Raw genomic sequence first — 13945 nt, forward strand, 5'->3', positions numbered from 1 at the left:
TTACACTGTTATCTTTGTTTCCTATATTTTTTCATGACAGCACACATATATCTTCCTAAAGTCCTGCTCTGATCATGACTTGGAACCTTTCTGTAGCTTACCATTACCTGCAGTGTCAAGTCCGAGCCCCTTACCTTGGCCTGCAAAGCCCTCAAGGTCCCAATCTTGTTCTTTGTCTAAATCTCTGCCATAGCCAAATGGTACAAGTCACTTACATTCTGTTTTCTGCATCCTTTGTACATAGTATGGCTCACCTCCCTATGCCTGTTTAGCCATCTGAGGGTTACTCATTCTTCCCTGCCCCTTCTGTGAAGTCTTCCAGAACACCCCAGGTCTCTGCTAAATAACTTCCTTCTGCGCATTTTCACACACATACTCCCCCCGCCCCACACACACACACACATTTTGTTCTCTTAAATTTATAAAGCTTCTTGAGATCAGTTCTGGTTCAATGCTTTGAAATATGTTTAGTAGTTCATAAGTAGTTTTTTGTTTCTAATTACTAAGTTTTTTTTTTTTTTTTTTCCCCACAGAATTCTTACAATAATTCTCAAGCTCCATCACCTGGCTTGGGAAGGTAGGTAAAACTTTATTCTGTAAAATACCATTTGTGACATTTATTTATAATGTAAAAATGAAATGGATAGGGTACAATTTCCAAAAATAGAAAGATGATTAGTTTTTTTAATTAAATCCATTTCTCCTATAAGTATTTTTATGTTATCTATCCTAGAAGAGATCATTTTCTTCCTTCTTTATTTTTTTATAAATTGAAAGTATAAAATGAATACAATCTTAGGAAGATGAGAGCTGGGATATTTCACCTGCAGAAATCTGAGTTTTCTACAAGAGTACCTCAACTCTTTTTACAGCCTGACTTCCATATTACTTGGGATTTATTACCACAGGATTATTTTTATGCAGGTCTCGGCACCGTGAGAATTCAGTGACAGTGGCATGGTTGTAGCTTATCCTCCATCCCCACATCACCCCCATCCCACCCACACTCAAAAGGAGACAAACACCATGAAACTTTGTTATTTTGCTAATTTTATCTGTTCAGTTATTATGTTTATGTGACATTCTGTCTTTGACGTTTTATGTATTTTCACAACCAAATTTATAATGCTGGAAGAGTACAGATATAAATATTCTTAAGAGCTTTTTTCCCAACTTCCATTCGATTTTCCTTTTCTTAGTATGTGATCGTGCTCTTAGGCATTTTTGCAAATTTTAGTATTCCTGAAATGAATCTGTCAGATTTCAACATATTTGTTTTCTAAGAAACATTTAAGCAGCCCCAGTTACGCAGTGGTTAAGTGTTCGGCTACTAACCAGAAGGTCGGCGGTTCAAACTCACCAGCTACTCCCCAGGAGAAAGATGTGGTGGTCTCCTTCTGTAAAGATTTATAGCCCTGGAAACCTTAAAGGGCAGTTCTACCCTACCTTATAGGATTGCTATGAGTCGAAATCAACTCGATGGCACTGGGTTTGGGTAAGAAATATTTAATTGGAAGGAAGAACTGAGGTGATTGTAGTTGATTGAAAGAGCTGTACCTCTTTGTCAACTTTGAATAATTTGGTTAAACTAGGAGATGGCCAGAGATGTTGGAGCTCTATATTAAAATGTTTCCATTTACCATCACAAATTTTTGGGTTAATTGTTTACTCCATCCAGCCTCCTACAACAAAATTTGAAAAATATGTAATTGTATGCCTTGAATAGATAGAAAATGTGTTGTACTGGGAGTGAGGAGATCTGGTTTCTAAGTCTTTGAACTGCTCTAACAAGGTGTGTGACTTCAGTTATTTTCCTCCTCTTGATCTGTTGCTGTTCGTTAAAACAAAGGGCCTAGATTATATCATCATTCACAATAGCCTTTAGTAAGGTGAGTACTTATTTAGAAAAAAATATACTCCTCTGGAAGCCATTCTAGTTTAAAATAATCTTTAAAATTTAAAAGCCTTCATGTAAGAAGAGTGAGTAGTACTTTGATTTCATAACGTTCACCATATCCATATGAACAAGCTTCCTGTTTCTCTGTGTGTAGCAAAGCTGTTGGGATGCCTTCCCCTGTTTCTCCAAAACTGTCACCAGGCAATTCAGGAAATTACTCTTCTGGAGCCAGTAGTGCTTCAGCTAGTGGCTCTTCAGTGACCATCCCACAGAGGATCCACCAGATGGCAGCCAGCTATGTTCAGGTTACATCCAACTTCCTCTATGCCACTGAAATTTGGGACCAAGCGGAACAGCTTTCCAAAGAGCAAAAAGGTAGGTTGGACTCTGGAAAAACGTTGACTAAGGAATGGAATTGTTAAAAGGAACTTTGATAATCTAATTAAATAACCATCTGGTCTGTAGTTTGTTATTTAGAGTCAGTGATAATCAGTCTGTTAATAACCATAGCTTAGCAGTCATACTGAATGAAACTGAAATTTGTTTAAAAAAAAAAAAAACCTTTCATGATGCTGGTGACACACAAACAAAACTGAAAATAGTTCTTGGTCTAAAACAAATATACCTCCTTTTCTGGCACATTAAATGAAGCTCATACTATCCTGGATTAGAACATATGTTTTAATATGTCTAATCTAGGATGTTAACAGTAGTTTGGCTGAAGGTTTAGGATTATATCCAGACATTTTGTACATCTGAGATGTTTAATATGTAAGAAAATGTGTACATACTGGGTAGTTAGGTAACAAGGAAGAAACTTATTGGATAAAAGAGGTGATAACATGAATAGATTTCTTAACATTCCTTGAAATTAGGTCATTTGAGGCTTTGCACCTTAAGTTTATTATTTTCCAAACTGAGGACATAGAAAATTTTAAAGTATTTAAAGATTTTAAAGGAGCTGTCAGGTGAGCCCTGGTGGTGCAATGGTTTGAGAGCTCAGCTGCTAACCAAAAGGTTGGCAGTTCGAATCCACCAACCACTCCTGGGAAGCCCTGTGAGGCAATTCTCCTGTGTCCTGTAGGGTTGCAATGAGTCAGAATCAACTCGATGACAGTGGCTTTGTTGTCAGGCAGGGGCTGTCAAGTCAGTTCCAACTCATAGCGACCTCATGAGGTATTCCTGGCTGTAATCTTTCTGCTGCTTAGTTGCTGGGTGGGTTCAAACTGCCAACCTTTTGGTTAGCAGTCCAGCACTTTCCTGTTTGCGCCCCCAAGGCTCCTTAAGGAAGAGTACTGTATAAATACAGTCCTATTTTAGTGATGTTATTAACAAGTATGTATACGTGGCATCCATTCAGGTCAATCTTTTTTGGAGAAACACTGATCAATCAACCAAGTGCCCTTTTGTCACAGAGTTCCTTTAAATACTTTATAGTACAAACAGATAATTAGGTTAAAATGAAAGATTCTTGTCCCTAAAGAGGGAGTAGTGATGAAAGAAAGGTAAGAGGAACCACAACATTGAACATAAAGTTGTATTTTTTTAAAATGTGATTTTTTCCTGATGTTTTTAAAAATGTCAGTGTTGATCAGGAGATATTAGAGCTGGCATTCCTCTTACTCACCGTACTCTCCACTCATCTCCCTGTTGCCAGTTCCCTTTCTTTTTTAACTTTTCTGTTATGGTAATTTTCAAACACTGACAGAAGGGAAGAGAATAGTATAATGACCCCTGTGCCTTGCACTCACCTTGAACAACCCAAGACTTTGACCATCTTGTCTCATGTGTTTCATATACTTAGGCAGACACACGCGTACACGCACAGATACTTCAATTAAAGCAAATACCAGATATTGTGACATTTCCCCTGAAAATACTTTGGTATACATCCTTACGTGGTAAGCGCTGTTCGAAAACACAACCACCGTGCCTTTTTCACAGCTACCGGTATTAACAATAACTCCTTTATGTCATCTATCCGTGCTCTACCATCACGTTCCCCTGTTGTCTCACATGCACCATTTTTTAGCAGTTGGATTTGTTTAAACAGGATCCAAGCAGGTCTACACATTGCATTTCATTGATAAGTCTCAAGCATATTTTATACGGTAACAATCCTTCCTTCCCCTCTCCAGCTTTATTTGGCCATGTCATTGATGTTAGAGAATTTTCTGTTCTGACATTCCTTTTGCATTTATTAGCTAATTCTATAAAGACGTACCTTCTCAACTGTTTAGTTACTTCTTGCCTTGTTTGAATAGGCTGAGATCTTTATCTTGAGAGTTTTCTGCACTTTTAAAAACCCTTTTCTTACTCTCTGGTTCCTACATCTGGCTGTTTTCTCTCTAAATTGCATTGTGATCCACTCTTAGGGTACTATTGTCCCTCCTCCCGTCTACACCTCCCTTATGAGCACACCAGCCTGTATTTGTTCACGCAGAAAGAATCCTTCTATTTCCATCCCTCAAAATTTTAAACTACTGTCTAGAAACATGGGTTTTAATTTATTAATGGTGAATATCATACGATTTCAGCAGAAAGGTTGGATACAGGCTGTCGTAAGCATCTAACATCATAGGAGCTCTTATGGGGAAGCATGCAAAATACATCCTCTTTTAATATCACTTGATTCTTGCACAAAAACAGTACACAGAGAATGTTTTAAGTAGTCAGATACGTAGTACATTGGAGCACTAGGTCTCCGTTTTAATAATGCTTACTGCATGTATGTATAATACTTAATTCCTGACCTTACATTCTGTTTAAAATGTTGTGTGACGTGGGGAAAAAAATAACTTGAGAGACTATGGGATGGCTGGTTCTAAAATATGAACAGTAACCATTTTAGAGGGTGAGGAAGTGTTTTTTGACTTCGTGTGAATGCTATTTTACAGTCTAGACTGAAGATTTTAAAGCGGTGATTCAAAAGGATATGTGTCATTTAATGAATGTTTTTGGTTTTCTAGAATTCTTTGCTGAACTGGATAAAGTAATGGGCCCTCTCATCTTTAATGCAAGCATCATGACAGACCTAGTTCGTTACACCCGGCAGGGACTGCACTGGCTTCGCCAGGATGCCAAGTTAATATCTTGAACTGAACACATTCTCGTTGCCTCTGATTTTCTCCACAACACTGTGTCACATCACGAAGGAAAACTGCCATAACACGCCACCTAGTCGACACTAAGAATGAGGAATGGTTTTCTCCTCCCTGGTTCATGTGGTGTTGTTTATAACCCCAAGCTATCATGTCAGTTGATCCTTTTAATGTTCTGAGTATGAAAAATTATTTAAATACTTTTAAATCTGCAGCACATTGATAAGATGGTTTCATTTTTCTGTAATAAGATTGAAATTCCAGTTGTAATTCATAACTAATCAATTGAAATTCTATTTATTTTAGTTTTTTTTAGTTCCCAGGTTAGGGCTACTTTAAAGTTTAGTTATTTCTACCTATAAATTTACTTGGTTGAACATTTAGCATACATGTAATGTAGACATTTTTATTTATATGCTTTGCGAGCTTTGTTACCTAATAGTGTGTTTTTGTGGAAGCTCTTACAAAAGAGTAAGAGTTGGTTCATCTTAAATATGGACATATTCTTTCCACACCTACTACCTGATATTATTTCAAATCTTAATTACAATTTTATTGAATTCATATTTAGTATTAAGGTAGTCTCCACATGAAAAATCACTTACATATGAGAAGATGGCACTCTATGTGGATGAAAGATGAAATGTGTCTCATTTGGTTTGCGTTATTTCAGGAACTGTGAACATGTGTTAATAACACTAAAGCAATCACAAGGTGACTGTAACCTGCGTTGAATGCATTACAGAAGAGGGCAGGCAAGCTTTCTCAGAGAAGTACATCATGCGAACGGTTTCATAAAGGGACAATCTTGAACTTTAGGATTTCATTAAAAGCATATGTTCTTTTTTGTTGCTAATCATTTTTGACACTTGTTGAAACAGAGTGAGTTACTGTCGAAAGAAGGGTGATCCAACTCCCAAGGCTTGCTGCCTAAATCTCTTTAATTGGTAATGTTTGAAGGTTAAAATCTCATTTCAGAATTCTTACTGTTTTTGTTTTTTCCCATACTAGATGTTTCACTCTGACATGAGCATGCAGTGACTGATGTAGGAATAGGCTGGAGCTTTTGTGTGTGTGCTTTTGCTCTACAGCTTAACAGTTCTGATGCCTGATGTAGAGATGGTGAATTTCTCCTTCAAAGCTATCTTATATTTACTCCCTTTGTATTATGAGAGCCCCCAGGAATGATGTAGGAGCCCTGGTCGAACAGTAGTTAAGAGCTCAGCTGCTAACCAAAAGGTCAGCAGTTCAAATCTACCAGCCACTCCTTGGAAACCCTATGGGGTAGTTCTACTCCGTCCTGTAGGGGCACGATGAATCAGAATTGACTCGACAGCAACGGATTTGGTTTGGTTTTATGAATGGTGTATGTTTCTGATGGGAGCAGAAAAGTCACACTAGGAAAGTATCTAACTTGTATGATGTAAGCTCTCAGGAAGGGGAAGGAAACAGGGGTAGAGTTTAAGAAGCCAGCTCTGAAAGAGTTGTATATTAAAGTACCTTTGCCTGCAAGATGCCTATAGGAGTCAGAGGTGAGAAACATGCCCCCTATACTTTGTTTTTAGTGCCACTATCATGTCTGGTGTGCCTTAAATCTTACCTTTAGATGAAGACTCTGTGGACTGTTTACAGAAGAAGCTTTACACTAGGAGCACGTTGCCCAGCCATACATGGTTGGTCTTCTGCAGTAATCATGTTAAATTCTGTTTTCTTTTAAATCTTCCTTTAGAGTCATATAAAGATTAATTCTTTCAGAAAAGCTAACACTTTGGGAAATGACTTAGTCGTCCAGTGGCTTCATATTTGTAGAGATTCTTAACTGTTTTGTACCTCAAGTTGTTTTTTACATATCATTGAAGAATTAAGATCTACAAATTATGTTGAATTTATCCTTTTTCCCTTGGAGAAATTATCTCTGATGCCTTTCTAATTTAGTCTTATTGTTTTAGGGAGTTTTCTTTAAGAGGACATGATAGTTATTTAGTAAAAACCTTGTCACTATTAATCAAGTAGTAGTGTCTTGTCCTCCTCTGATTTCTCTGACCCTGATTCCTCAATTTGCAGTGATGTCTTAGAAATGAAAAAAGCATCATCCAGGCTTCTAGACTTTCAGCAACCACAGCCAGTGGGGCGCCTCTGAGTTCCAGTGTGTTCTAGTTTCTTGTGTGTCCTGGAGGCAGCAGGAGGATTCCTTAGGACGACACTGATAGCTTGTTAAAGCAGAGTTTCCTGCATGTTTTATGGTGCTGCTCGAAGATACTTTCTTTTTAAAACTGTGTTAATTCTTGGAGAATGAGTTTTTCGAGCTTTTCACACTGGAGGATTTTCCCCACGAAGTGATAATGGGCAGTGGATCAAAATGTTATCCTAAATAAATAAATTTTCAGTGCCGTAGTCTTTGGCAACACCACACCCTCTCCTTCAGGTCCATCTTCTCAAATGTCTGTCTGTGTTACCATCTGTTCCAGCACATGCTTCGGACTCCTGTACAGGCAACCATTCCTCCCTCCTAAGTAGGTGTCTTCAGTGTTTTCTAATCATTTAAAACTGAAATCGACAAGTAGCTAACAACTTACTTAGTCTGAGACTTGTACTTAATATACAGTTAATTATAGAAATAGCAACTATTTTAAAAATTACTCTGTTGACTGCTCTTTAAAACCACACTTGTATGCCAGGAGACATCAGCCTACAACAGTGGACTCTTTACAGGCAACCAACGCACACAGATTGCGGTGGATGAAGTTGTCACGTGGTAGTCTTGTTAGCCTGGGCTGGGCTGCAGGGAGCCCTTCCCTCCAGGCAATTCAAGCTTTCACAGCCCAGCCAAGGCTCTAGCCTGGCTGGGGAGCACCCAGCCCATTTCTTGCCTCAGTGCCACTTTTTTCTGTGCAAGTAGCCAAGGAGTGACTTTGTAAGTAATGAGCACTGGTATGTTCAGATAAATTCACAGCTGTAGCTGCTGAAGACTGGAGAAGGTTGACCAGCACTGATTTAATTCCCCGATGTAAAAGCTTGTGCCTCTGGGGAGCTCTCGCACTGATGGATCCGTAGGTATCTGGGCTGCACTTTGAATGACACATTTGTAGCTTTATTAAATTCATTGTTGTTTTTTTAAATTGTTGTTTGTTTTCATTAAAGAAAGGTTTAATCAGACTAGATCAGACAACATCATTTTGTTTTTAATGACAGAAACTTTGGGAAACTTAACTTTTAATGAATGAGCTTGCATTGTGAAGCAAGAGCTAGAAAAGATGCCTGTTATAAATGGAAGTTCTGGCTCTGGAGACCAAGCACTCCATGGCATTTCAGAGCAGCCAGTGGTCGCTGCAATCCGTGATGCCTAGTTGTGTCGAGGAGGGGGTACGCTGTGTACTCTTCTAGATGTGAGGGTATGCAACTTTGGATTTTAAAATTATGTACACATACACACTTTATATATATGTATGTATGTATGAAAACATGAAATTAGTTTGTCAAAAATGTGTGTGTTTAGTATTTTAGCTTAGTGCAACTATTTCCACATTATTTATTAAATTGATCTAAGACACTTTCTTGTTGACACCTTGAATATTAATTTTCAAGGGTGCAATGTGTATTCCTTTAGATTGTTAAAGCTTAATTACTATGATTTGTAGTAAATTAACTTTTAAAATATATTTGAGTCCTTCTGTAGTACTATAGGGCTCTTACAGGGTGGAAAGGATGTTAATTTTCCAGTTGAACAAAATGGCTTCGTTATGTGTTTTGAATTATAGGAGCTTGCCTCTCGTTCCCGGAGACATCTACTAGGACGACTGCTTCAGGCAGATTGTTTGTTTGAAAAACAAAAGTAACATGGGGAGCAAAGCATTTCAAATCCTCATACACTCCTATAACTCATATTTCCTAATTATGTGGAACACAAATTTTATTTCAGCTTCATGTATCATTGTGTTGGAGAGGCAGATTTTTCCCCAATAATAAGTAATATTGCAAAGCTAAGGTTGCTATTCAGTAAAATAAATAGAAGAAATAACTAACGCTCACTTTTGAATGACTTGGAATATGTAGTGACAAGGGGTCAAACTGGCCATGATTGTGAGCATTTCTTTAATGTGTTCAACCAATGGAGAAGTTCAGTTTAGACCTCTAGACCTTAGAACCAAGCTAGCAGGTGACACGAAGTAAGTTCAGAGTTGGTAAAGGTGGTCTTATTAAGCCCTTATTTAAATGAACCCGATGGTTCGTTAAAAAAAAAAAACCTTCTTGTCTCCAGAAAAGGGAATGGAAAGACTGTCTAAATCTGTCTCTCTCTTTTCATGGAATTTGGTCAAAGAATATCGAGGCATTAGTGTTACTTAAACCAAGTCATATAGATGTTTACACATCGTAGAATAGCAGCCTGAGTAGTCATCAGGTAACACAGCTGACTTTCAGGAATATCAGCATGACCTCTCCTTGCCACTATTGCTCAGCTAAGCATAAATTGCCATTCTTCAAGATAAGCAAGCAAAAACACACACACACACACACAAGAGGGGGGCCTTTAAATGCGCATGGAAAAGCTCCCACCCAGAAATTCTAGTAATACTCTGTTTTGACCTCTTAATTGTTTCCATGTGGGTTTGGTTTCTTTTCAGCTTTTAACCATTGGAATTTCTTACCTGCTGTTGTTCTTTCTGGAAAATATCTATTTGGAAATGCTGCCTTTCAAATCAATGCCATGATTATCCATACTGTTGAGTTTGTCGTTGCTGTTCAAGAAGTGTCCCCATCTTACAACTTTATGCACACACCTGGCAAATCATTGACGTGAGCATTCAACAGTACTGGGGGTGGGGTAGGTGGGGTGGGGCTCACCAACAGAGCTGGCTTCATTGGTGGCAGTGCCTGAAAAGGCACCACCTTTGGGGACCAGGTGGGTTGGTAAGCACAGTTAGGAAAATTTCTATCTAGTCTCCGTTTTGAATGATTTTGAGAAATTTTGTACATGGAGGATGGAAATACTTATATATTTATTAAAAGTCCTTTTATTTGAAATTAAGATTATTTGGTAAATAATGGTTTGATATTTGGGGAGGGTTTTGGAGAGGAGGTAATGCCACTTATACACTAAAAGCCTTGTTAATTCTGCAGAAAGGTACTGTTGGTGACTGATAGGATGCCTTTGCTTGTACATGGTCCAGATCTTTGTTTTACATTTCTTCTATCTAAAGTATTTAGGCATCTGACATTTTCAACCAAAATTTCAATTATATACTGTGATTTTTATTTGTTGCAATACATTAAAATTTCAGAGGTACTTTGGGGCTCAAAAGCTAGAATTTCTAAGTCAGTGTGTGCATTTCACATTATAAAGCTGTTAATGGTGAGCAAAGTATTATATACTAACTAGATTTTTCCACATCTGTATAGTATATTATATGTATTTTGTGGTATTGAGATTATAGAAAGTTTAGAGTGTCAAACATGCGTTTAATGTGTATTTTTAAACAAATTTATGGCAATTAAAATACTTGGAGACAAGGGTATCACATTTCAATTTGTAAAGATCTTTTTAACTCTACTGTGTCATTAAGATGCTTTGTATAATGCCAAACCATAGCTGGAGAAACTAAGTTTAATAAATATCAAATAGATTTTCTGTATTAAAGTTTATAAACACTGTGCTCTTTACACTTCTTCAACTCCTACTTTGCCCCTTCCATGTAATTTCTGTTCTGTGTTTAGGGCCCCATGTTACTCTTCTGGTCCTGCAGCCCAGATCTTACTTTCCGATGACAAATTCTGAACTTGCTGACCATGAGCCCTTGTGCATAGATCATAATTCATCCTGCTCCAACAAATCTCAAACCCTTTTTGTGTTCATGGTGGCTTGGGCTTTTATTATTTTATTAAACTAGATTTTTCTTCCTGTTCTGGCTTATGTTCAAAGAGTCATAGACTGGGCCCATCATTAGATGGCAAATGCCAAAATCCCCATCTTCTACACCTCACTTGAGAGTTCCTTACGTGGAGTTAAAGGGTTGGGACCAGGCCCACAGGTTATTAAGCTGATTGCATAGCTACTGCCTAAACTTCTGCCTTTAACCTGCCACTGTGCTCTGTATTTCTTGAAAATGCATAAACTCTCTCCTTCACACTTTCCAGATTGAGAAGTTAACACATCATTATTAGACAATGATGTTTTTTCCTATAGTACACAGAAGCAAACCCACCCTCCCCTCAGAAGTTTGAGTTCCAGACTGCCAAAATTTCAACTGGAGACATTTAATAGTATTCATAAAAAAATAAACTCTAAGTTGAAAATCTCAGTCATGCTTATCCACCTACCAAAATTCTAAGAAGAAACGGAGACTTGTTAAAGCACACATCTGTCTTTAAATATTAAAAATACAAGATGGCTTCACTTAGGTGTCTCCAGCCAAAATGCAGTTAATCAATATTCCATAGAACGGAGCATTGTTGTAGGTGAGTGCTGTCCTCTCTCTCCCTAGTATGTACTTCATTCCTGGGCCACGCTTAGGGAACAGCGTCTTTTTCTAGAGGAAAACAAAAAGGTAGTTTTTAAGATGGGTCTAGCAGTGCCCAAGGTGGCCTCTGCTGCATTTTCTTCTGCATAATTGGTCCAGTCTCAGGAACACAGAAGAAAGGAAAGTCACCCTCTTTGATGGTACCTGTGTAGACTTGTTCTTAGCTCATGAGAGATTCTCTTCCTCCAGGGAGCTCGCAGCCCCACCTCACCTCAGGCACCCCTCCCAACTAGCTTTATCCCTTGGCCTGTGTGATTCCTGACTTCTCCCTTGCCCAGCTTCCCAGGGCTCTGTGGCCCAGCCCTCTCCCAGGCTTAAGGAGTTACCTGCATAGCCTTGTGATACATTCAGATTCATCCCGACAGGAGGCTCCAATAGGCCTAAGGGACACTCCTCTCCAAAATGGGGTCATTCGCCTCAGCCTTCTCTTTGCTGAGCTCAGTTCTGGTATTGGGGAACCATCTACCTGTAGGGCAAAGAAATGTGCCTCAGGTATGGAAGAGTTGACACTTGCTGTACACCCTAGAAGAATGATCACCCCCAGGGTGCTGCAGAGGAACCATTCTTCATGACTAAGTCTCCCAGGTTCCACTACAGTTCCTTTACCAACACCACCCCACACATAACACACACATCCTTACCTGGCCTAACAGCAGGAGGCAGGTCATGAGCACTGCAAAGAGCCTGAGGGGCCACATCTTGACAGGAGGATGTAGGAGCCAGGGTCAGTCCCTGCTTCCTTTTTATAGGTTGAAATTCTCTCCAGTGGTTGCCAGATGAGGGCAAAGTTTATATTTGCAATCAGGATTGATTTAATAAGTTAATGTCTACCAGAAGAATGTGCTCAAGGTCTGTCTTTCAGACATGTATTTACTGATCTCTCATCTGGACTTCGAGTGATTGTATTGCTGGCTTGGACCCTTTCATCCATTTTACTAAAAGTCACCACTGTCCTTCCCTTTGAAAGCCATGTGAAGCCATTGAGGGAGGCCAGGCACCTGGCCACATTTTGATTCTAAAATAGTGAGATCACTCGAATCAAAATAGAATTCTAATAATGAGGTCTTCAGGAATAGTATATGAAACCTTTTAGCCTTATCTAGGAAAGAACTGGTCTCTTGTGTACAGGGAATTGGACAAATCCCTTATCTCCCTACTGTGGGAGGGTGCTCGGCAAGCCAGGTCTGCAGTGCACCAGATCCTGTATCTGCTCCAGACCATCTCCCTAGTAGAATGAATACTCAGCTGTGGAAAATTTAGTGTCTGACCCACCTGCCATCTCTCCCAGGGGAAGAGCAATCAGGACCAACGTGGAAGCTCTTGGAACCATGGATGAATTCAGTGGATTGTAGTTGTTTTGTTTTAAACACATGTGAATGAGGAGTGGCAGGAGCTTCTAAATCAGTGGGAGCGCTTGTGTGGTGATTAAACCACATTGCAAGCCTTGGGTTACGGGCTTTCCTCCCAGTACCTGCCGGGGCCTTCTGCACAGCATTCTTGCCAGCAGGTTCAGGGAAGCAGGCGCAGGGCTGGGAAATTTCCAAAACCCAAAACAACAGCTTTGAGCAATAGCTTAAGTGGGAACTGCTACAGATTTCTAAACCAAAAAAGAAGATGTGTCACCAAACTATGAGTGGTTATATGAGTATTCATTAAATGACCCGGGAGCTTTAATAAATTTTGGGGCAAAGGTGTGAATTTTGGGTAAGGAGACTTAAAAGACTCTAGGTCTTCTATGACATGGAGGGATTAACCAAGACAATTGCAACAAGATTCTTTCCCCATCTACCTGGCATCTCCCTGAAAACTTGGCTGATGGCTCTTCTGGAGGCCCTTTTCAACTTCGGAGTTGGGTATTTGGATATGAGTTGCCTGTTCCCTTACCCCAAGGAAAAGTAGAGACGCAACACAGCTGAAGGTGGACAGGATGGTCGCGAATCCTTCCGCCCAGGGAATAGAGGGTGCCTCTTGCCAAAGAGCCTCAGAGTTGAGATTGGGCAGGGTGTAACTCCACTTATCTACCCTGGTTCCATTCCTCTCAGGACCAGGAAGGGACAGTTACTGTTTGCACTTAGGGAACATTGCAAAGCAGAGCTATGCCTAACCCACCTAACCTACAAGTTACAAGGCCAGTTTTCTGTACCCTCCCTTAATCTCTGAGTTTGTATTCTCCGTGACACCAGATAGGGGCTTACCTACGAGCTATGTGGTGACCTAGTGAACATTGGGTAAGAACACATCTGATTAGATAAGCAAAAAGCTGAACAACCTGATGTCCTAGAGCCAGTTGGGTCTGTGGACCCAGTGCTAAACCACCCTAGAGTGATGTGGTGCCAAATGGGCTCTGGAAATTTCTCATGCCAAAGATAAGTACTTTCTCCTAACCCTCCATTTCTGCCTTCTATACTCCAAGCAAAACCAAACTAGCTTTT

General features: G+C 39.5%; 2 protein-coding genes across 5 annotated transcripts in view; one reads left to right on the forward strand and one right to left on the reverse strand.

Moving 5' to 3' along the window:
* AFF4 (ALF transcription elongation factor 4) overlaps positions 1-10894 on the forward strand; it is a 98174-nt gene extending 87280 nt beyond the window's left edge. For all 4 annotated transcript variants that reach the window (XM_049872444.1, XM_049872435.1, XM_049872460.1 and 1 more), the window contains 3 exons: positions 534-577; positions 2052-2272; positions 4867-10894. In XM_049872444.1, the coding sequence (XP_049728401.1) occupies positions 534-577; positions 2052-2272; positions 4867-4994 (393 nt within the window). In that variant the 3' untranslated portion in view covers positions 4995-10894. The remainder of the gene's footprint in view (positions 1-533; positions 578-2051; positions 2273-4866) is intronic.
* A 497-nt stretch (positions 10895-11391) lies between these two features.
* On the reverse strand, positions 11392-12211 carry LEAP2 (liver enriched antimicrobial peptide 2). Its single transcript, XM_049858376.1, has 3 exons — positions 12155-12211; positions 11840-11979; positions 11392-11522 (listed from the first exon to the last, which is right to left on the reverse strand). Exons 1-3 carry the CDS (start codon positions 12209-12211, stop codon positions 11486-11488), a joined length of 234 nt encoding a protein of 77 aa, XP_049714333.1. The 3' UTR covers positions 11392-11485.
* Between the last annotated feature and the right edge of the window lie 1734 nt (positions 12212-13945).

This window comes from Elephas maximus, chromosome 2, assembly GCF_024166365.1.
Source record: "Elephas maximus indicus isolate mEleMax1 chromosome 2, mEleMax1 primary haplotype, whole genome shotgun sequence".
NCBI classification, from domain to species: Eukaryota; Metazoa; Chordata; class Mammalia; order Proboscidea; family Elephantidae; genus Elephas; species Elephas maximus.

Bases quoted from the DNA above. Each gene is read 5' to 3' on its own strand.
- LEAP2 (XM_049858376.1), bottom strand. From the start codon at position 12,211: ATGTGGCCCCTCAGGCTCTTTGCAGTGCTCATGACCTGCCTCCTGCTG. The intron at 11,980-12,154 runs GTAAGGATGTGT...TTTGCCCTACAG, and splicing joins GCCTCCTGCTGTTAGGCCAG to GTAGATGGTTCCCCAATACC. The intron at 11,523-11,839 runs GTAACTCCTTAA...GTTTTCCTCTAG, and splicing joins TGTATCACAAGGCTATGCAG to AAAAAGACGCTGTTCCCTAA.